The sequence below is a fragment of the Protopterus annectens genome, chromosome 8.part0 (genome assembly GCF_019279795.1).
Source record: "Protopterus annectens isolate FY-2018-M chromosome 8.part0, PAN1.0, whole genome shotgun sequence".
In the NCBI taxonomy this organism is placed as follows: Eukaryota; Metazoa; Chordata; order Ceratodontiformes; family Protopteridae; genus Protopterus; species Protopterus annectens.
The window spans coordinates 1864668710-1864694315 of NC_056741.1; the positions used below are offsets into that span (position 1 = coordinate 1864668710).

The window sequence follows — 25606 nt, forward strand, 5'->3', positions numbered from 1 at the left end:
GTAAATACTCACCTCTATTGGTATTACCAACATCATATTCCTCATACAGGATGTTACAACAATCCCAGTAACATCTGCAACTGTCTCAATGTATGACAGCAGTATGTCCAATCTACCTCTGTGTTCATGCCTCTGTTCCCACCTAGTGATATAGGGGTTGATGCCGAGCTTAGTGAGTGGGGAATGTTATCAAATGCTTTGGCAAGATCAATGTAGGCTGTAGGTGTCACCTTGCCTTCATCCACAGCTCAGGTGACTAATGGCAAGATGTTGACCAGGTTGAATGAGCAGGTATGACCTACCCTTCACAAAGGTAAACTGTGTGGGATCCTGAGTCTGCAGATTCCCATATCCCTGTTTATTAGGTGCATGATGATGCATTCCATAGCTTCACATAACAGACTTGTCAGGCAGTTGGGGCGTTATTTCCCAGGGTCTGTAGTTACACCTCATTTGTGGGGAGAGGTGACTGTAGCAGTGCACAATTCAGTAGTAACAATGCCTGAGGTGATGCTGTGTTTGAACAGGGCACACAGGTAAGGTGCCAGATCACTGTAGTTCTTGTAGAACACAGCCAGAGATATTCTCAGGTCCCATAGAGGCTGCATTCTTTGCTTTGGTCAGTGGTGTTGTAACCTGTGCTGCAGTAATACTGGGTGCCTGGTGGTGTACAGGTATTGTGATTGGTCCTTTGCGGGGGGGAGTGAGGTTTACTGTTTGTACTCAAGATGCCAGCCAGTATATTGGCATTATTTGATGGCTCAGTCTGGGAGGTACCACTGTCTAATTGCTGAGAACAATTCTTGGTATTGTCATGGAGATTCTTTACATAACTGTACGAGGTCTTGTGGTTGTCTTTACTATGTGCTCCAGGTCTGTTCTCACAACTAACTTTGTATTATTTAATATGGGATCTCAACTATTCATTGATGCTGATAACGGTTTATTTCCTGCCTTAGGACTTCACCCTATTCCACATTTGTTCCCTCCTTCTGTTGTACAGTTTCTTTATGGTAGGGGACCACAGGATCAGCTTCCTTTTTATTGAGGTGAGGGTCCTTGTTATATTGGGTAAGGCAGTATCAATACATTTGTGTACATGTTCATAGTGCATTGTTGTTTGATTCAGCTGTCATGCAGCTAGTCTCCATTTGCATGGCTGATGTGAGGGTAGCCACCTCTGCTTTTTTGAGGCCATAGTTAGCTTTGGATAGGCTTTTCATGGTGGTTTCCTATGCAGTGAGGGTAAGATGGCCGTGGATTTCCAAAGGTGATTACTTTATGTTCAGATATAACAAGTGAGGTATTGACTATTGGTATAGAGAAACAGTTGCCCATGTTAGGAAGGACCAGGTCAATGTGATGGGCATGCGCATGATGAGTAGGTTTCCCACTTAATGGTGGATTAGTTGAAGTCAACCAATATGAGAGTGTTAGGTTGGACACTTAATATTCTCCAGGGTGTTTATGGACTTGGAGTGTGAGTCTTGGGAAATGTATGGGGACCTATCACAGGCTACAACCAGAACCACTGTCTTACCCAATGTCAGCTACGCCTGTAGGATGTGTGATGCATAATGTTGGTCTGCCACTCTGGAGGTGTGTGCATCTTTATGAATATATATGAATATAGCACCAGCTTTGGAGCTTCAGTCCATGTTCTGTAGCCAAAAGCTGTGGAATTATTTATATGTTGGTACTGCAGGGTGCTTCATGCTGCCTTTATCCAAGTCTCTGTTACAGCACAGATGTCATTGTTTCCCATTATAAGGAATACTTCCAGTGAGTGAGTTTCCAGATTTGGAATTCCAGTGTGCAGCAGCATGATCCTCTGATTGCAATGTCTTTGTAGCTGTCATATAGTTCTGTATATATATATATATATATATATATATATATATATATATATATATATATATATGTATGTATGTATTTATTAACCTTTCTATATATATGTATGCATGCATATATATGGATATGAATATGGATGCATATCTCTCTATATATGTATGTATCATGTATATATTTGTCCACATATATGCATCTCCATACGCACTATTTTGTAGGGCTCAGATGGTGTAATGGTGCATTGCTTTGATCATAGTTTACAAGAACCTGGGTCCAGGACTTGGCAGGCATTATTATTTTGTTGCAAGGCAGAATGGTTCAGCAATGGAGGATAGGATAAGGGCAATACTTACAAGAGGTCCCTAGTTTGGGCCCCTTCACCCCCATTTACACAGCCTTTGGTCAGATTTGTTGCAGTAAGAGGTTCAGAGTGTGGATTCAATGTCAGAATGCACTGCATACATACATACATGTATATATATATATGTATATATATATACATATATATATATATATATATATATATATATAATACACACACACACACACACACACACACACACACACACACATATATATATATATAGATATACATACACATATATACATACATATATATATATATATATATAAAAATACATTTATATGTATATATATATATATATATATATATATATATATATATATATATATATTTGTATATATGTATATATATATATATATAGATCTATAGATATATATATATATACATATATATATATATATATATATATATATATATATATATAGATATATAAATACATATATAAATACATTTTACCTACAGGTGAATGACTGTGATGCATGATTTGTTGGTAAAAACATCAAACATGTTTACAGCTCTGATGGCTTAGTGGGAAATTGCTGTGGCTATGGTGTGCAGGGTCCTGGGTTCAAGACTTGCAAGGGTTGATTATCTTGTTGCCAGGAAGAACAAGGGCTGTTGGATACAGAGTGATGCAGGCACTTTTAAGCAGTTTCAAGCGGGTTTACACTACAGTAAGCAATGCCAACTTCTGGTTAAGTATGCTTACAGACAGCCTTAAAAGTGCTTAATCTGTGTAGGCATTGCTTAGCACCATGCAAAAATGCTTTATCCCACTTACTACTGCTTAAAAGACCTTACTCCCGTGTACCCCCATGTTAATTTCTTTAAAAGAAAAGAAAAAATGGGTGATAGGAAAGTAATGAAAAAAGGGGACACACAGAGGGAAAGACAATAGGAAAAGTAGCTAGGGATGTGCGTGACAGGTGTAGGGAAGGTCCATAGCTGTCTACTTCTTCTACAGCAACAGCTGTGCATATATACTGAATTTGGAGGTATATTTGGACACTCAAACCCCTGAGAGAGTGGTGAGAACAACAATAATGTGTTGTGAAGCTGATTAGACCATATTACATGTATGCAGTGGACACGTGTGAGAAATGGACAGCTATGTATGGGGTGAAATTTTTTGGGGGGAACAGATTGCCCTTTTTTTATGGTGAGAGTAGGATGTTGGGGAAGGATAGTAGGTATATTTGGGGTGGTAGGTTGGTTAGGAAGACAGACAAGACAGCATACAGGGGTGGTATATGACACATGTGGGGGGTAAACACCTTGGACAGGGGGAGGTGTTTGAAAATCGGAAGCCCATGAGCCCCCAAATGGAAACAGTGGGAATGAGGTCCCCACCCATGGGCAGTCACAACTGCACCTTCACAGCCCCAAGGGTGGCTGTACTGGGGGCTAAGCAGGAGGGGCAGGTTGACCCTTTAATTGCACCATGTGGCCATCAAGCTGACATAGCAGATCTCCAAACTCTTTTGGAGCATCTTCTTTCTTCTTCTTCTTCTTTTGGCTTTTCCCGGTTAGGGGTCACCACAGCGGTTCACTTGTTTCCATTTCTTCCTGTCCTCTGCATCTTGCTCTGTCACACCAACCACCTGGATGTCCTCTTTAACCACATCCAATAAACCTTATCTTAGGCCTTCCTCTTTTCCTCTTACCTGGCAGCTTCATCCTTAGCATCCTTTTTCCAATATACCCAGCATCTCTCTTCAGCACTTGTCCAAACCAACACAATCTCACCTCTCTGGCTTTGTCTCCAAACTGTCCAACCTGGGCTGACCCTCTAATATACCTATTCCTAATCCTGTCTACCCTCATCACACCCAGTGCAAATCTAACCATCTTTAACTCTGCCACATCCAGCTCTGACAACTGCCTTTTGTCAATGCCACTATCTCCAACCCATATAACATAGCTGGCCTCACTACCCTTTTGTAGACCTTACCTTTCACACTTACCGGTACTCGTCTGTCAAAAATCACTCCTGACACTCTTCTCCACCCACTCCACCCAGCCTATCCAGACTCGCCATTACTCTGAACTGTTGATCCCAAGTATTTAAACTCATCCCCCTTTGCTAACTCTACTCCCTGCATCCTCACCATTCCTCTATCCTCCCTTTCATTTACACACATATATTCCATCTTAGTCTAGCTGATTTTCATTCCTCTTGTCTCTAAAGCATATCTCCACCTCTCCAGGGTCTCCTCAACCTGTTCCCTACTCTCACTACACATCACAATGTCATCTGCAAACATCATAGTCCATGGGGACTCCTGTCTGATCTCATCTGTCAACCTTTCCATCACCAGTGCAAATAAGAAAGGGCTCAGAGCTGATCCTTGATGTAATCCCACCTCCACCTTAAACTCATCTGTCACTCCCACGGCAGATTTCACCGCTGTCACACTACCCTTGTACATATACTGTACCACTCTTACATACTTCTCTGCCACTCCCGACTTCCTCATACACTACCACAACTCCTCTCTAGGCACCCTGTCATATGCTTTCTCTAAGTCCACAAAGATGCAGTGCAACTCCTTCTGACCTCCGTACTTCTCCATCAACACTCTCAGAGCAAACATCACATCTGTAGTGCTCTTTCCTGGCATGAAACCATACTTCTGATCACTGATCATCACCTCCCTTCTTAACATAGCTTCCACTACTCTTTCCCATAATTTCATGCTGTGACTGATCAGTTTTATCCCTCTGTAGTTATTATAGCTCTGCACATCACCCTTATTCTTAAAAATCGGTACCAAAACACTTTTTCTCCACTCCTCAGACATCCTCTCACATTCCAAGATTTCATTAAACAATCTGGTTAAAAATTCCACTGCCATTTCTCCTAAACACCTCCAAGCTTCTACAGTTATGTCATCTGGACCAACAGCCTTTCCATTCTTCATCCTCTTCATAGCTATCCTTACTTCCACCTTGCTAATCCATTGTGCTTCCTGATTCACTATCCCCACATCATCCAGCCTTCTCTCTCTCTCTCATTCTCTTCATTCATCAGCCCCTCAAAGTACTCCTTCCATCTCTTCAACACATTCTCCTCACTAGTGAGTACGTTTTCCTCATTATCCTTTATCACCCTTACCTGCTGCACATCTTTCCTATCTCGGTCCCTCTGTCTAGCCAATCGGTACAGGTCCATTTCTTCCTCTTAGTGTCCAACCTTTCATACAACTCTCTATACGCCTTATCCTTAGCCTTTGCCACCTCTCTCTTTACCTTGCACCTCATCTCCTTATACTCTTGTCTACTTTCTTCATCTCTCTGACAATCCCACTTTTTCTTCACCAACCTCTTTCTCCGTATACTATCCTGTACTTCCACATTCCACCACCAGGTCTCCTTGTCCTCCTTCCTCTGTCCAGACGTCACACCAAGTACCTTTCTAGCAGTCTCCCTTATTAGCTCTGCTGTAGTTACCCAGCTATTCGGTAACACTTCACTGCCACCCAGTGCCTGTCTTAACTCTTCCCTGAACTCCACCTCACAATCACCCTTTTTCAATTTCCACCATCTGATCCTTGATGATGCCCTCACACTCCTCCTCCTCTTCTTGATCACCAATGTCATTCTACAGACAACCATTCTATGCTGCCTAACTACACTTTCCCCTGTCACCACTTTACAGTCTCCAGTCTCCTTCAAACTGGCCTTCCTGCATAGGATATAATCCACCTGTGTGCATCTCCCTCCACTCTTGTATGTCACCCTATGCCCCTCCCTCTTGTTAAAATACGTATTCACCACAGCCATATGCAAAAATCCCCAGACCTGGCTTTGGGTGATGGTATCCTGTCTGTGCCCGCTCCCATGGGGGGTGATCCCCATCCCCTGAGGATGCTCCACCCAAAGGTGGTGCAGGATCAGCGAACAAGGAGGTCCTGGGGTGGGTCACAGACGTGCTGGGGCTTGGTCCCACGGCCACATGAGGTGGGAGATGTGGGTCCGCTGGGACCAACATTCCTAAATGTTCTATGGTGTTGCAGTTTTAGAACATATGTGGGTTAGTAATAGTCAACACAATCCAGAATTAGTTATAACAGCATGCATAGATATTCCCATTAACCCAAAACAACAGATTTGGAACAGTTGCATAGCAAACAGAACACATGCATGTATGGAATCACAGTGGCCATTACAACGGCATGCAGGTTACATTGATAGGAACAGGCCACCAATGATAGTATTTCAACATGGAACATTAATAGAAACACATTTCAATATTTACTGAACAATAGTTTATATGTCCCAACAGTAGGTTTTGTGTAAAACATACCCATTGATTTGTGTGTTTAGATTATTGTTGCAGATATGGTGGGGGGGAGAGAAATGTCAATTAATAACTTGTATATCCTTGCGGTACTCACAACTTTAATTATCATTGCTGTAATCATTACTCTACAGGTATTATTACAATACCCTATGACCTTGGTTTGGCCAGTGGTATGTTTGTGCACAGTGTATAATTCAACCATCATACAGCTACTTTCTACTTCTCTTACCTAGCAGCCCTGTGGGGGGAATGTTTGTTAACACTAGCTGACTGTTTCTACACATATTCCACAAATCCTGGGTACAATTATGCATACAGTTTACTATCACTCCCGGGATTCGAACCATGGCTGTGTCTCCTAAAAATGCACCAAATTGTGTTTCATCAGAGTGAGGTATTTAGAAACTGCTGTCTCTTTTTCAGTGTTTTCTGTCTAAGTCTCTCTTGATTGTACAATCTGACCTTGTAATGACAACATTTTTATACAGACATTCCTAGACATATTTTTTACGTAGCACAGTGTGGGAAACAGTGGTTAACACATTACTATTCAGATATCAGATCTTGGTGAATGCAACATATCAGGCCATACAATACCAGAGTAAACACAATCAGTCCAGGATTTAGAACTTTTTTGCGAGGCAGTTACACTTTTATGTAAATATGACCTATGTGGGGCTATTACTGTCATATTGTCTGGTTTATTCAGTACAAACCATACACATTTTTTATACTGCCAGGTGACATTTTATTCATTTATATTTATTTGGTATGACTACTACAAGCAGGATTTTTACTCACCAGCTTTGTGACACAGCCTTTTTAACCTGCTGGCATGGGCTTCTTGGTTCACAGCCTGCTCAGCTGGAGCTTTAATGAAAATAGAGAAACATTTATGCATACCTATCCATCACATTCACAGGCTGTACTTTGGTAAATAGTTATTGCTATGAATACTTACACACTGCTGGGACATCTCCCCTCTGTCTTGCTTCCTGGACCCACTGTTCCAAGAGCTCCCTCTTCCTCCATTTCAAGACAGTATAGTGGTGCCAGACTGAGGGATACCAGTTGCAGTGGTGAGATTATGGGTGAGACTTTCCCAGGCTTCTGCTTTATATTGGGAGCCCTGGTACTGGTCCTGCAGCAGCCTCACATCATGTTTTTTTACTGGGAGTCCTACCATAACCTTGGACTCCTGTATGCCCCAGCACTGTACCCAAAATTGCATGCCCTCTCCAACACCTGCCATACTGCCTACAGTGGAGAGCTACAACCAGTTATGAGCTGTATTCCTGCTTGTGGGGTTAAATATGTGTGATTCCCCACCCTTTGCCATGATTGGACGGGTTTGAAAATGCTGAGCTAAGCTAAGCTATGGGCAAACCTGCTTAGCTAAGGTTGGCAGTGCTTAAAGGAGCAGGTTCAGCATTGTTTACCAATGGGAAAATCCACTTAGCTGGGCAGTTCATTGTTTAGTATTCATATGTACACAATGCTTGCACCCAGTCAGCATAGCTGTGCAATGCTTAGCATTGCTTATGTTTTGTTATATTGGACTACCACCTGTATGGGATTGATTCATCATTCATTGCATTATATAGGTTCATAGGTTCGTACTAGGCTATCTGCCCTAGGAAATTTATAAGCCTAGCCAGAGTGTGTGTGGCTTTCACCACCCCTTAGGATGAGAATACTACACCCATTTAGGGTTTAGTTTACTGTGCCTCTGTCTAGTAGTGACACAGAGATGACCCCCGGGGTAAACCTATGATCTCCCATCCACTCATCAAGACTTCTCTTGAATAGAGTTAGTGAGGGGTTCTGCCTAACATGGATTGGGATTCTGTTCCAGAGTGTAGGGAGCCTCTGGGTTATGAATCTGTCCCTCCAGCATGTCCTATTTATTTCTGTGTTGAGGTTTAAGTCTCTTGCTCTCGTGGCTCTGATGGATTTGGATTTTTTGAGGTGGAGCATGTCCATTAATTCCGGATTGGACATGGCCTTGTACGTTAGGCACAGGTCACCTCTGATTAGGCGGTATGTGACTGAATAGAGCTGGAGTTTTTTCAGTCGAGCAGCATAGGACATATGTTTAAGACCCTTTATCCTCTTGGTGAGGAACTTTTGGGGTCTTTCCAACTGCTGCAGGTGTCGGGTAAGATACATCCCAAATGGGGCAATGTACTCAATCATTGGTCTAATAAGAGATGAGTACAGGGGCACAATGACATCTCTTGATCTAGATGTGAAACCCTTCATAATAAGTTGGGCAATATAAAAGGTCTTCCTAACCACTTTGGCAATGTGAGTGTCAAATGAGAGGTTACTGTCAACCTGGGTCCTTAGGTCCCTGATTACCTCTTCCGTACTTAATGGATTACCACCTATGTGGTAATTTGTGGGTACCTTGTTTTTCCCAAAGGGTATGACTATACATTTTTTGGCGTTAAGCTTAAGGCCATGGCTATGGCACCAATTATCCGTTTCTATGAGTCCTCTCTGGAGGATGTTTGTGTCCACTGGAGTATCAGTTATGGCACCCAGTTTGCAGTCATCTGCAAACTTTGTCAGCCACAATCCTCCTATGCTTGCCTGTACCTCGGAAAAATAAATGCCAAACAAGAGGGGTCCCAGGACTGAGCCCTGTGGGGCACCGCTTGTGACTGGCTTAGAGTCTGACATAGCTCCAGCAACTCTGACCCTGTGGGTTCTGTCCTTGAGCCAGTTTGCAACCCATCTTGTAACATATGGGTTTACATTTAAGCTGGTGAGTTTATCTATGATGCCCAAGTGTGGTATTGTGTCAAAGGCTTTTGCAAGGTCAAGGTAGGCTGTGTGAACTGCCTTACCTTCATCAATGGCCTTAGTGACGGTTTCAAAAAAGTCGACCAAGTGCAAAAGGCAGGATCTGCCCTTGACAAAGCCAAATTGGGTAGGATCCAATGTCTGTAGGTCCCCAATGTCTTTGTTTATGAGTTCCATAATGATCCTCTCCATAGCTTTGCAGACCAGGCTCGTCAAGCTTATGGGGTGGTAATTTCCAGGGTCCATAGAAGCACCGCCTTTGTGAAGTGGGACCACTGTTGCCGTACACCACACTTTGGGTACATATCCTGTAGTAAGGCTAAGATTAAACAGCAGCCTTATGTTTGGGTTTAGTTCCTCTTGGAGTTCATGTAGCACACAGCCCGGGACACCGTTGGGTCCCATTGATGCTGTGTTTTTAGCTTTAGAGAGGGTGGCTCTCACCTGGGCATCTGAGATGTTAGGGAGGCTACACTCTGCTGGGATAGTTATTTCTCCTTTTGGGGGGGGAGGGGGAGGAGAAATTTGCACTGAACCTATCTGCCAGAATGTTGGCAATGTCAATGGGTTCAGTGTATTTATTGTCATTTTGGACTAACTCTGAGCATATCTGGGAGTTTCCACCCAGGTTTCTAACATAGCTAAAGAAGGCCTTATGATTGTCTTTTGTGTCTTTTGTGATTTTTCTCTCAAAGTTGGTCTTGGATGATTTTATGAGTGAGCGTAGTTTTTTGCTAGTACTGATCAGAGATGCCTTCCCATTTAGGGATTTTGCTCTGTCATGTAGTAGCTTCCTCCTTCTGTTGTAAAGTTTGTTTATGGCTGGGGTCCACCAGACCGGGCGCCTGCCTTTGAGGGAATGGGTCTTGGTTTTATTTGGGATTGCATGATCCATGCATTCTTGAAGGTGCCCATAGAAGGCATTTGCAAAGGATTCAGCAGTGTGAGTTGTGGTTTCCACTGGCCCAGGGACCTTGAAGGATAGCACTTCAGTCTTAAGAAGTGTGAAGTTGGCTTTTGAGAAGTTCTTCACTGTGGTCTTTTGTGCAGGGGGTGGGGGCAGGATGTGGATTTCCAGTGAGATTAATTTATGGTCTGATCTTACCAATGAGGGATATAGATTTATTTACCTTCCCTGACATTCCCCAATGTGCTGTAATTAATGTATTCTTGTGTGACTATACTGTATGGGGCACTTGTGTTTATATGGTGGTTTCACTACTTTATTACACTGGTACCTCTCATCGGGGCCTAATACACTATTCTGGTTGAGAAAAATAAGTTACTTTCTACATAAATATACAAATAAATGAAAATTGTATCGTTTACACATACAAAATGGAAATGGTTTTGGTGAGGCTCGAACCATGAATGACTCCATGCAAGGCTCACACTCTAACCACTACACTATTACACTTAAGGTTATGCTGGATGTCTATTGCTTTTTAACTTATCCTGCCATTTCAGCTGGGCTAAGTGTCGCTAAGCAATGTGCACACCCACACAGTTATGCCTAAACTTTATTGCATATGTCAAAAAAAATATTTGTTTTGTTTTTTGATTTGTACCCTTCAGAATATCCATGCTAATACTGAACCTGTTATTCTTTCAACTTTCTAGCTTTGTTGGGACAATTATCCCTTATGACTAAGTCCACATTCCTTACTCTTATGGGTTAGGAGGTGTGCACTATGTGCTTATACTAAACCTGTTATTCTATCAACTTTATGGCTTTGTAGGGAAATTGTCCCTTATGGCTTTGTCCAGATTTCTTACCCTGATGGGTTGGGGGTGTTACAAGTGTTATCTCATGATTTAAATTGCTGTATGGCAATTCTAGTGTGCAGGGGACATGTGTATTGTGAAAACACTGCTCTCAGACACGCTCCCTGCACTCATACACAGAACCGTGTCCGTTTTGCAGGAAGACAGCACTCCTTCATGAATATGCATGGTGCACTGCCATGCTGCATGGAAACGGTCCCTTCCATGCAGGAATAAGCTATTCCTGCATGGAAATTTACTGAATCCCAGGGAATTAGTATTAAGACTGTGATATTTATGCATATATGAATATGACAGAGAGGAAACAATGTTTGAAGAGGTAAAAAATATTTGTAGTGGTAAAATTGCCAGTAATTATGATATGAGGTTGAAACTGTAATTTTAAGAAAGAAAAAGGAAAGAGAATGTGACATACAATTTATTGAATGTAGGGATTTAATATAAAGTGGAAACAGAAATTGGACTTATATGAAGTTATATTTCATACAGAAAAATAGTTTTTCTACTAAAAAGATATGAAAGAAATAATTTGAGATGCATTTAATACACAAACTTCAGAATTTTCTGATCATAAGGCAATATGAGCTTTATTGAGTGATAAGGAAAATGTTATAAAAGAACGAAAAAGTTAACAGCCGACTTTAATGTATTAAAACAAGAAAAATAGATATTGTGGAGTGATCATATGACCATGAGAGAAAGTTATGGAAAATGGACTTACTGGTGTGTTGTCTATAAGAGGAAATGTTAAAGATATACTTTTAAATGTTGAGAAAAAACAAAGGAAAGAAAATAAGAAAAATTTGCAGACATTCTGAATGAGCTTGAAGTCAGAGTTGAAAAGGTAAGTAAAAAGGTAAATGATTTAGAGAGAAATTGGAAAAGATCAAGTTATCAATATGTAAGCAAACACATAAATAGAAAAATGAAGCTTTTCAATGGTTAGGAAAACAGGTTAAAGAAAGAGAAGAAAACATATGCCTATCCATGTGCAATTTATGATGAAAAAGGATTGTTGTGTATGCCCAAGAAGAAATTATGAAGGTAGTTTTGAATTTTATGAGATTTCTGAAAAGGATGATGTGCAAGATGAAGTATGAAATGTTACTAAAATAACAGATAAGGTAAAAAAGGAAAGAAAGGGCAAATAATTATAATAAATAATATGAAATAAAAGAAAAATAAGATCCAGGTCCTAATGGACTAAGCTATAATTGTTATAAAGGTAAGAGTAAAGATGAACTTTTTTGTCTTATACTAAATGAATGGTTAAGAAAGAAGATAAAAGGAAAAGAAGAAATCAGTTATGGGATGATGAAATTCATATGAAAAAATATGCCAGAAAATATATAAATGATTGGAGTATATGAGAGGTAGACATTAAGAAACACAGATTGTGAAATATGTATGAGAATTTTGTAAAAAAAAAGTTACTAGAGCAAGTAATAGAAGATGATGTTTCATTATTCAAAGTAGAAAAGCAGAAGAAAAGTTAATAACAGTCCTAGAATTTATAGATTTGAAACCAAAAGGAAATAAAGAAGTAGGAGTAGTAACAAGTGATGTTGCAAAAGCTTTTGACAGGGTTAGTTATGAGGCAATGTGGAAAATACTTGAAGTATGTGGTATAGGTAAAAGAATAGTTAAAATTGCAAAGACATATAATGAGAATTTTGAGGTAGTGGTAATAAATAGCTGACTTGGAAAAAAATAAAAATAGAAAGGTGAGTAAAGTGAGGTTGCCTCCTAAGCATATTTCTGTTTTCATTATGAATGCTATAAAGCAAAAGTGGGAATATCGGTTAAAAATGAAGCATGGGAGTTGGATACTGGAGTAAACTTCCAATAGGTATGGCATATGCTGATGACATTGATATATTTGCAAGAAATAAGACATGGATGAGTGAAGTAATAGTAAGAATTGAGATACCATTAAACAAAGAAGGCTTGCAGTTAAATAGGGCTAAAAGTAAAGGATTGGGCAAAGTAAGAAAAATCAGTGGTATAATAGGAAAGAAAGAAATATGCTAGGGATAAGATTTGTTGAAAACAAAAGAGTAACAGAACAATGGAAAGAAAAAAATAGAAGTAAGAAAGATGACAGCATGACGGAAAAGTTTTATTTTGTCTTTCTTTAAAAAGTATGCAAATTAAATACCTATATTATAGGAAAATTAACATTCTTAAGTAGAGTCTGTGTGTTTCTGAGTATCATGGACAAATAGTGGATTTTTTTTCAGTTTTATTTGGAGTACAAGATTAAATTCTTTGAGAAGGAGTATAATTTATTACAGAAAGAAAGAACGAGGGTTACATTTGAAAGAATTTATTTCATACATTGCATCTCTGCATTTATTCTGGATAATTAAACAAGCATATGAAACAAAGAAAATGTGGTGGGGGAAATGTTGAATGTGAGATAGGAGGCAATATGGAATAAAAAGAAAGATAAAAAAAGAAAATGCAGAAATGAATGAGTATATGAATACAATTATGTAAACTAGAGAAGGGAAAATATGATATTAAAATAAAGGAGGGATATAAAAATTTAATATAGCATTATTATTTAATATCCATGAAAAGAATTAAGGGAAGATGTTAAAAAATATATTTGAAAGAAGGAAAAGATTCAAAAATGTTTATGAAGCAGGTGATTTTTGTGGAGGTAATTGTTGAATCAGTTACTTGTAAAAAGCAATATAAAATATAAAGTGTTGGAAGAGACAAAATGTAAAGAATATAATGTAGAACAAACTAAAGAACATTTTTCCTGAATTGTATCAATAATAAGACTTTTGGGAACTATTTAAAAATAAATATAAGTGGAATGAATTTGAAAAATAAATATGGAAAGTGTACTTTATGGAAAGTATGGACCAAGCCACCGGGGATGCACAAGCCAGGGTATTTCTTCATGCTGGTCCCAAGCCCAGATAAATGGGGAGGTTAAGTCAGGAAGGGCATTGGTGTAAATTTTTTTTGCCACAGCAGTATGTGGACAATACAGATTTCCATACTGGATCGGTTGAGGCCAGATTTAATAACGACCACCTCTAGTAATGTTAGCCAATAGGGTGCTGGTGGAAATTGGGCTACAGTTGGTCAAACAAGAAGGAGAAGAAGAGGGGAAAGGCATGCCTCCCTCTTCCTCCATTTCAAGTCAGTATAGTGGTGTCAGACTGAGGGATAGAATTTTGTAAAAAAGTTACTAGAGCAAGTAATAGAAGATGATGTTTCATTATTCAAAGTAGAGAAGCAGAAGAAATGTTAATAACAGTCCTAGAATTTATAGATTTGAAACCAAAAGGAAATAAAGAAGTAGGAATAGTAACAAGTGATGTTGCAAAAGCTTTTGACAGGGTTAGTTATGAGGCAATGTGGAAAAATACTTGAAGCATGTGGTATAGGTAAAAGAATAGTTAAAATTACAAAGACATATAATGAGAATTCTGAGGTAGTGGTAATAAATAGCTGACTTGGAAAAAAATAAAAATAGAAAGGTGAGTAAAGTGAGGTTGCCCCCTAAGCATATTTCTATTTTCATTATGAATGCTATAAAGCAAAAGTGGGAATATCAGTTAAAAATGAAGCATGGGAGTTGGATACTGGAGTAAACTTCCAGTAGGTATGGCATATGCTGATGACATTGATATATTTGCAAGAAATAAGACATGGATGAGTGAAGTAATAGTAAGAATTGAGATACCATTAAACAAAGAAGGCTTGCAGTTAAATGGGGCTAAAAGTAAAGGATTGGGCAAAGTAAGAAAAATCAGTGGTATAATAGGAAAGAAAGAAATATGCTAGGGATAAGATTTGGTGAAAACAAAAGAGTAATAGAATAATGGAATGAAAAAAAATAGAAGTAGGAAAGATGACAGCATGACGGAAAAGTTTTATTTTGTCTTTCTTTAAAAAAGTATGCAAGTTAAATACCTATATTATAGGAAAATTAGCATTCTTAAGTACAGTCTGTGTGTTTCTGAGTATCATGGACAAATAGTGGATTTTTTTTTCAGTTTTATTTGGAGTACAAGATTAAATTCTGTGAGAAGGAATATAATGTATTATAGAAAGAAAGAACGAGGGTTACATTTGAAATAATTTATTTCATACATTGCATCTCTGCATTTATTCTGGATAATTAAACAAGCATATGAAACAAAGAAAATGTGGTGGGGGAAATGTTGAATGTGAGATAGGAGGCAATATGGAATAAAAAGAAAGATAAAAAAGAAAATACAGAAATAAATGAGTATATGAATAAAATTATGTAAACTATAGAAGGGAAAATATGATATTAAAGTAAAGGAGGAATATAAAAATTTAATGTAGCATTATTATTTAATATCCATGAAAAGAATTAAGGGAAGATGTTAAAAATATATTTGAAAGAAGGAAAAGATTAAAAAATGTTTATGAAGCAAGTGATTTTTGTTGAGGTTATTGTTGAATCAGTTACTTGTCAAAAGCAATATAAAATACAAAGTGTTGGAAGAGACAACATGTAAAGAATATAATGTAGAACAAACTAAAGAACATTTTTCCTGAATTGTATCAATAATAAGACTTTTGGGAACTATTTAAAAATAAATATAAGTGGGATGAATTTGAAAAATAAATATGGAAAGTGTACTTTATGGAAAGTATGGACTAAGCCACTGGGGATGCACAAGCCAGTGTATTTCTTCATGCTGGTCCCAAGCCCAGATAAATGGGGAGGTTAAGTCAGGAAGGGCATTGGTGTAAAAGTTTTTGCCACAGCAGTATGTGGACAACAATACAGATTTCCATACTGGATCGGTTGAGGCTAGATTTAATAATGACCACCTCTAGTAATGTTAGCCAACTAATAGGGTGCTGGTGGAAATTGGGCTGCAGTTGGTCAAACAAGAAGGAGAAGAAGAGGGGAAAGGCATGCCTGTAGGCAGGAGGACAGAAGGAAAGTTAGGAGTGTGGAACCAAGGGTAGGAACTTCGAGTGTTGGCAGTATGACCAGTAAAGGCAGAAAGCTATCTGATATGATGGAGAGAAGGAAGGTGGAGAAGAGTGTCAGGAGCAATTTGCGATAGATGGGTACCAGTAAGAGTGAAAGGGAAGGTCTACCAGATGGTTGTGAAACTAGCTATGTCATATGAGTTGGAGCTGGTGGCAAGTGAAAAAACAGGAGTCAAAGATGGAGGTGACAGAGTTAAAGATGTTAAGATTTGCATTGGGTGTGATGAGGATGGACATGATTAGAAATGAGTATATTAGAGGGTCAGCTCAGGTTGGACGGCTTAGAGACAAAGCCAGAAAGGTGAAATTATGTTGGTTTGGTGCTGAGAAGGGATGCTGGGTATATTGGAAGAGGGATGCTAAGGATGGAGCTGACAGGTAAGTGGAAAAGAGGAAGATCTAAGATAGGTTTAAGGATGTGGTGAGGGAGGACATGCAGGTGGTTGGTGTGACAAAGCAAGATGTAAAAGACAGGAAGAAATGGAAACAAATAATCTACTGTGGTGACCCCTAATGGAAGCAACTGAAAGAAAAAGGAGAAAAGAAAACTTTATGGAAAGTATGGAAAAGAAAGCAAATGTGAAATTGAAAATGAGGATAATATTTTGTTTATTGCTGTATGAATGTTATGGAATATGAGATGTGGGAGCTTATTGTATAACAAAAATACAGAAAATGAAGATGTGTTGAAGGAAATAAATAGTTGTTTTTTTGAATAGGAAGATTATATAAAGGTTATTTTGAGTTCTTTTTCCTTGATCTTTAAATATTAGATCATGTTAAATGAAGAAAGAAGAATTTGAAGATGGGGTTGTAAAGAATGTAAATAGTGTGTATGATGTGAAATCTTGTAAAACGGCTAGTAAATAAAGTAGATATTTATATATAATGTAAATAGTATCAATAAGTTTCATATGTTCTTTTATATCTATACCAGCTTTCATCATCTCAAGCAGATGGGCCTTGGTTTAACTTCTCATTTGAAAGTGGCATGCTCAGGACTGTCAGTATTAGAAAATTTATCCAACCACCGCATGTAAGAATGGAACCTACACCCATCTGCTCTGAAGGAGTGTGCACTAACTGTTGAGACTACCATATTAGACAAGGCACTTAGCATATGGTAGGCCCTTATTTGCTATGTAACAAATAGAAGCTTTAGTTGACTCGGTAAAAATGCAGTAACCATTAACTATTATTATTGTTATTATTAAGAAAGCACATACACTAGTGTTACATAAAGATCCTTTGTAAAATGGGTCATCCTATGCAAAGTGTGTCATACTCAAGCAATCATTGAGCAGTCCATGCAAACATGGCAGGAAGCACAAATTAGACCAAAGAAAAAGTATCTGTCAGCTGGTGAGGACAAGAAGAAAATCCTATAAGCTTGTATTTAAAAGATAGTTGGGACAGGAGGAGATAGGGGTCTGTTGCTTCTTTTGTTAATCAGGTCAGTAGGGAATTACTGATAGTGATAGCATCACCATAACCAAAGTTGTTAATGTGAATGAAGAAGAATAAATAACAAAATGTTGCATACTGTGGTAAACCTTGCCAGGTCTTGCACAGCCTTTATTAACCTTTTATGATTACAAATATTTAAGAAAGGGCAAAGAACATATAGTTTACAGTAACTGCACATCTAGCATCATTTTTAGGTTCTTTTTGTCACCTGAAAATAAACATCAGGTTGTTCCTAGGTCTTCTCCTTGTTTACTGCGTCTACCAAACCTACCTTACCGTCCGTGAGGCTATCATTGACTTACATCCAGGCCAGAGGAGATGAAGAATCCTGAAGAAACATAATACTGTTGCTCAAAATGGTTTTATTTATGCCCTAACTTTACCATGTTCCTGTTATGCATCCATAATGTCCGGATGTACTATGTGGTATGCTGGAGTTTCTTGTTCTACTTCTAATTATCAAAATACCACTTACACAAATCTCACTGGATCACGACACCACTGAACTTTCACTTAAATGAATGCTCACATCACCAGAATTTTAAACAGGGAAAAGAGGCAGTTAACCATCATGGAGAAATTTGCGGGGATGTGTGGGTGAAGCTCCTCCACTTGGGTGGGTTTGACTTACATCGGTGTGTTTGTTGTCACCAACTCAAGCAGATGGGACCTTGGTTTAACTTCTCATGGTGGTGATGTGAACATTCATTTAGTGAACAGTCAGTACTGTAGTCTCGATAGAGTGAGATTCTAAGCATGTTTTCCAGGATATCTTGGATTGGAAGGGGCCTATCTACACTTTTGTGAGAGAATTGTGCTGATTGGGACCTGTCTGGTAAAGGGAGGCAGGTCTAGGGCTTGGAATAAGCATTCTCATTGGTCCTTTGGAATCCTTTTAAATTTTTTTCAAGTTTTTAGCTTCTAGTATTTAGGCCCTGCATTTGAGCAGATTTCTGCTTGTTTGCAAGTTGCAGAGCACTGTGCACTGCTGCACAGTTGTTTACCAAAGCCAGACAGTTAAATTCAACTAATATTTTCCTAAAACTCTGGCAGAAATATCCATCCACTGAGCTCCTCTGTGATTGATTCCGAATAGCCACCCCTAGTGATAACAGTCTTCAACCTAGCATTATGAACAGTTGGACTACCTTTGTTTCTCCTGCCAACCTTCTTGACTTGGGTCTCTTGAGACAGTGTAGCAATTGCTTCATGAACACAGACAACCCTCTACTAATAACACACTCTAGTACAGAGTGTGAGAGATACATTTACCACATGAATCTAGAATCCATGCTTTGTCTCACTCAAAACCGTAACACAGAGAAGGTTGTTAACTCACCCACCACCACTACACATGCTCACAGTACTTCTACTCATATACATAACACCAGTCATACACATAGTACACATCAAACACACAAATCCACATACATGCAGGTTCTCTTGAAAAACTTACCGAAACACCAGAGACCTCCAAAACACAAGACTGCTGCAACTAACAGTCCCCACAGCACCCATGGCACATAGCAACACCAGTGTCTCACCCACCAAGCCAGTAAGGTGTAACACTCAAAAAACACATTTTCTTGTCACTGGAGACTCAATAGTGAGACACATGGATGTCACACTGACAAGGTTGGACAAGGAGAAAGTCACAGTCAGCTGCCTGCCTGGTGCCAGGATTCATCAGATCAGGCATGCACTCAGGTCTGTCAGCAACAAGTACTGTTATGACTCTGTCATAGTTCATATTGATGTAAATGACCTGAGATGTACCTCACTGGACTATATGAAGAGAGACATGGTTGAGCTCTCTGAGTATGTGTCCCAGGCAGGTATATCCCTAGCATTGAGCAGCATACTACCCTCTCCTAGAATGATGCAACATTATAAACAAAAAATGATTGACTTCAATACTTGGCTCAGTTTTTGATGTTATTCAAAGGGGATCCAGTTACTGTCAGCCTAGGAATCCATGGTTGAAAAACCATACTGCTTTACCAGTGCTTTTTTAGGCAACATCTTGAAAATAAGATTACTGATGTGAAATTAACTGATCAGAACAAAATAAGGGTCATGTCGCTAAATGCTAGGAGCTTAAACCAAAAGCTGCACTTCCTAGAAGATGTGAATATCTGTGCAGTGACAGAAACCTGGTTCAAGGCCTCAGAGAGTACCCTGGCCTTGCAAGGATACAATGCGTTCCACACCTTTAGACTGCAAAATGAATGTGTGAAACGCATTGTATCCTTGCAAGGCCAGGGTACTTGCAAGGATACAATGCGTTCCACACCTTTAGACTGCAAAATGAATGTGTGAAACCAAAGGCGGTGTGTTTCAATCTATATTACAGATAAATTCACCTTTTGTCTAGTTACACCAGACAACCCCATGGTGTTACTCCAGGTCCAGCATATGGTGATTAAGACCCCCATTCAAGTTATAGCAAGTTGTACATCTCCCTCCATGGGTCATGATGCCCATGAAGACTACTTGACTAAACTGGAGCCAATCCAAATTGTGCTGAACACACCGGTTATGGATGATTTCAATTTTCCCACCATCAACTGGGAAACCTACACTAGCCCTAACTTGCTAGCATAAACATTCCTTGATTTCATTAATTTAAATTCCCTGGAACTAATTTTCCATACCCTGACAAGGGGAACAAACATTTTGGATCTGGTCCTCACCAACATGTCAAACGGATGCACTGCCACAACTGTCTGACCCTCATTAGTTGAAACTGACCACAAATCAGTCACTTTTGAGCTGGCACTAATACCAGAATTCAAAAAGGTGAAATCAGACTAAAAACTATTCCCTGCTAGGTGAAGGTATAAATGCATTCCAAGCCGCACCCCAAGCTGGAAGTGGTAACTACATAGAAGCTTATACTAAAGCCCTGTACCATCATTTGCATAATTGCATAACCTCAGTTGTACCAGAAAGAATCAAAGTCAGAGCCCCAAGTAAAAGCAAGCTGCCATGGTGGACATTCAGCATCAACAGACTTTACAATAAATGCAAAAAGTTGCTGCCAAGAAAACAAAGGCAAGGCCCCAACAATGGAAAAGCACCCTCCTTAACCTCAGCAGGCAAATAGGACAACTTGTAGAATCCTCCAAGGGCTCCTTTGAGAGAAACTTAACAAGTACAGCCAAGGGCAACCATAAGGCCTTTTACAGCTACGTTCATAACCTAAAGGGTAGAACCCAAGCATGTGCAGAACTACTGGCCAATAGTATCACACACACTGAACTCACAGAGATAGCAAACCTGCCAGTGGATAGGTTTGGTGAAAATTTCACTCCCTTATCCCCTCCTAACTTACAACAAACCTTCCCCCAATCCCCTTACCCTACATATCTGAAGAGCAGGTCTTCAAAGCCTAGTCCAAGGCAAAAAACACAGTCTCTGTGGGACCAGACGACATCCCATGCTGTCTCCTAAACAGGTTGAAGCATGAACCAGCATCACCACAAAGTACTCTTTTCAACCATAGCCTAACCACAGGTATTGTTCCTGTGGAATGTAGAACAGCAACAGTTATTCCCCTCCACAAAGGTGGTCTAGCAACAGACCCAGGAAATTACAGACCAGTAAGCCTGACCAGCCTCATCTGTAAGGCCATGGATCATATCATTATGGCCCTCATAAATAAAGACATAGGTGACCTCCAAACCATGGATCCTACCCAATTCGGCTTCATGAAGGGCAGATCCTGCCTGTTAAATCTGGTGGATTTCTTTGAAAATGTGACCAAGGCCATTGACAAGGGCAAATCTGTGCACACAGCATACCTTGACCTGGTAAAGGCTTTCAACACAAGCCCACATTCAGGCATTACCAATAAACTTAGCAAACTGAATGTAAATCCCTTCATTGTAAGATGGGTTGCCAATTGGCTCACAAACCAGACACACACTATCAAAGTGGGTGACTCCACATCAACCAGCAGACCTGTTAACAGTGGGGTGCCACAGGGGTCAGTGCTGGTTTCCCTACTATTTAGTATATACTCCTCAGAAGTTCAGGTCAAAACTAAGGGGTTGTGGCTGACCAGGTTTTGCAGATTACTGCAAACTAGGTGCAATCATTGAATCCCCAAATGATGTCAGTATACTCCAGGAAGGCCTCACACAGACATTATTAGTCACAGTCTCAAAATGAATACAAAGAAATGCATCATCATTCCCTTCAGCACAAACAATGCCCCCTCACACTATCAAATCAACAACAATACCCTAAGTACCTATGAACTGGTAAGGGACCTGGGATCACAAGCTGACTACAACCTTAACTTTGACCACCATGTGTCTACTGTAGCAAGGAAAGCTTTCTATGTAGCACACTTGATTAGTAAAGGCATCACCTTGAGAGCAAAAGAAGTTATAACCCCCCCTGTACTCGGCACTTATCCAGCCCATAATTCAGTATAATGCCCCATTTGGCATGTACGTACTAAGCACCTCCAGCAATTAGAGAGACCTCTGGGGTTTCTTACAAAGAAGATCAAGGGGCTGCAGCGTGTGCCTTACATAGACCAAGTAAAGTCCCTGTCACTATACTCCGCATCATGTAGACTTCGTAGGAAAGGCTTATGCCTGGCCTACAGAGCAATCCAAGACCCAAACCTAATGAACTTGCTGCATATCCATAAATCAAACAGGACTAGGGCTGCCCATTCCAGGGACCTAACTATGGCCTGCAACTTAAATAGGACATACTGGAGGGCAGATTTATCTCCCAGTGACTGCTGCATCTTTGGAGCAGGCTACCAATTCATGTAAAACAGAGCACTTCTATGATACTGTTCAAGAGAAACCTGGATGAGTGGATGAGACGCCATAAATTCTTACCAGAGATAGAGCCCACAACCCTCCTGGACATGGGCAGTCATCGCTAAATGCAATCTTTGATATTAACAAGCATTTTTGTGGTATTACATTTGGATGAAACGGCTAGGTTTAAAATATCTTCTATGTCTATAGCCTAGGAATTTCCTATGATCCTGTGAACCTATGATTCAGGTAAGTGGTATTTTGGTAATTATAAGAAGACCCGGTGTATCTTCACTCCTTTCTACTCGCTCATCCAATTCCCTTTCTTCCCTTAGACAATGCTCCCCATGCTTTCTTAGCTTTTGCTAGAGACTTACCATTAGTTTCACACAAATACATGCCTCCCTGGTTTGACTTCCTCAGCCTCCCATGTCAGTGCCTGAGATGCCTGAGCCAGGTCACTTGGGCTCTAGTTATGTAGCCATTACTTTGTCCATGTACACCATGGCACTGGCTCTGACTGCACATCTAGTATTGTGTTTAAGGAATATTCAGCATCCATATGTACCATGGCACTGGCCCTGATTTCACATCTGGCACTGGGTTTAAGGAATACTCATTGTCCATGTGCACCACAGCACTGGCCCTGACTGCACACCTAATACTGGCTTTAAGGAAGGAACACTCAGTGTCCATGTACACAATGGCACTGGCTCTGACTGCACGTCTAGTACTGTGTTTAAGGAATATTCTTTGTCAATATGTACCATGGCACTGGCACTGGGTTTAAGGAATACTCAATGTCCATGTGCATCACACCACTAGCCCTGACTGCACACATAGGACTGGCTTTAAGGAATACTCAGTTTCCATGTGCACCATGGCACTGGCCCTGACTGCACATCTGGTGCTGGGTTTAAGGAGACCTTTGTGCCAATGTACACCATGCCATTGGCCCTACCTGCACATCTGGTTCTGGGTTTATGGAATATTCAGTGTCCATCTATACCATGACACTGGCCCTGACTGGACATCTAGCAGCTGGTTTCAGGAATACTCAATGTCCATGTACACCATATCACTGGCCCTGCCTGCACAACTAGTACTGGGTTTAAGGGATATTCCATGTCCATGTGCATCATGGTACTGGCCCTACCTGCACATCTAGTACTGGGTTTAAGGAATACTCAGTATCCATGTACACCATGGTACTGGCCCTGCCTGCACATCTAGTACTGGGTTTAAAGAATACTCAGTGTCCACATGCACCATATCACTGGCCCTGCCTGCACATTTAGTACTGGATTTAAGGAATACTCAATGTCTGTGTGTACCATGACACTGACCCTGACTGCACATCTAGCAGTGAGTTTACGGAATAATCTTAGCTATTAGATCATCATCATCTTTTGCTCTTTAACTGTAGCAACTATGTAGTAGGCATGTGGCTATAATTAATGGTGTGATCCAAGATGAAATGAAGCAGTGGAAGCATCAGATTTATGGATCATACAGAGTTACTACAGTCCAGAAACCCTCACATGCCCCTGTAAAGAAACAAAAATGCTTTCTTATAGGGGATATTAGAGAGGACAGACTAGAATTTAGGCCTTGTTTAATTGTCTACAAATGCAGACACCAACAACACAAGGTCATTTGCATAGAGCTTTATATTTCTACTGAGATGATGCTACCACATGTTAAATTGTCAAAACAAATTTCTTTAAAGGCAGTTCTGTTCTTCAGCTTTGTGTATACTGTAGGATGTGGAAGGTAATGTGACACTGTAAAGCCAATGACGTGAGTAAGAAATTTCAAGGCCAGGTATAGCATCTGTGTTTTATGAAATACGGTTCTCTTGCAACATTTCATGTTTTCCCACTCTTTATATTTCAATATCAGGTGTTAAGGTGTCTGAAACTGGCCTTCCAGAGAAGTGCTGTTGATATCTCCTTGCACTGGAAACTTCCTGGTGGAGTGGAAGCAGTGGTCTATCCTAAGGTTCCAGAGGTTGTATTCCATCAAGAAAGGACTGTCATCTATGCTCAGCTTAAGGGTCTGGTAAGGCACTGATAGCTTAATTAGTGCGTTTTATATGGGTACATATCAGTGTAAATCAGTGTAAGGGTGACTAAATATATGTCTTGGAAAATTTTTATTTATTTTTTTTTGTGCAAAAAAATGTTGCATGGATGCACACTGTGTAAGTACTAAAAAGTTGTTTGTTTGAAGATTTTACTGATTCTATGGAGTAGTTATATTTGTGCTTGCTGCATATTCCATCTCGTCATAATAACAATAATCACATAGTTTCAGACTTAATCACCCAGATTTACTATTGAGAGCAGGTAGGTAGCGCGCCATGCATAATAATGAGGTGCGCTGCCTGAGCTTCTAGGCTTACACGGAGCGGGTAAGAGTGCAGGGGGCATGTCTGAGAGCAGACATCTCAGAATATACATGCCCCTGCAATGAAGAACAGCAGAAAGGGATATGAAATGAGTGAGACCGCTCATAGGTGACCACATATCCCCAACAACCGTCCCCCTTGTGTACAACAGCAACAGTATACATACATAAAATGAAGAAACTATATTTTTTAAAAATCTGATTAAAGCTAACCATAGGTGCACGGGTGTGCCCATCGCTTAGCTACAGTTAATGCAGCTTAAATGGTTGAAGAAGATAACAGGGAAGATAGATGCAAATAACGCAACATAGCCATAGTATAGTGGGCAGAGCATTCGCCTTACGAGCCAGTATTCCGGTTTGAGTCCCACTACAGCACATTCCATTTTCCATGGCAAAGCACATTATGACTAATATTTATGTTGCATAACCCACTAAATAACATATTTTCATGAACTGGAGTACTGCAATAAATGCACCTGTGAGGTGACATTGTCATTATGAAAAAGGCACTAGTAAGCATGTTTAAGCACAAATAAGCAGTAGTAAACATATTTAAGCACTAGTAAGCGGGCTTAAGCCCATTTGCATGGCAATAAGCAATGTGTACACTGGTTAAGCAATTATAAAGCTAACTGTCTGTAAGTAGATGTAATGGCAGGTTAGCAGTACTTACCGTCATGCAAACCTGCTTACAACTGCTCAAAAGTGCCTTAATCACTCTGTATTCAATGGCCCTTGTTTGCCCATCAACAAAATAAACAACCATGCAGGTCTCGAACCCTGGACCCTATATATCATAGTTACAGTAGTTAACCACCAAGCCAGCACAGAAGTACA

General features: G+C 40.0%; 1 protein-coding gene across 1 annotated transcript in view; it reads left to right on the forward strand.

The window, feature by feature from the left end:
- The window catches only part of LOC122809687 (von Willebrand factor A domain-containing protein 5A-like), a 1458063-nt gene that overhangs the window by 667173 nt on the left and 765284 nt on the right, over nt 1-25606 (forward strand). The window contains exon 13 of the mRNA XM_044081363.1: nt 24260-24418. Coding sequence (XP_043937298.1) covers nt 24260-24418 — 159 coding nt within the window. The remainder of the gene's footprint in view (nt 1-24259; nt 24419-25606) is intronic.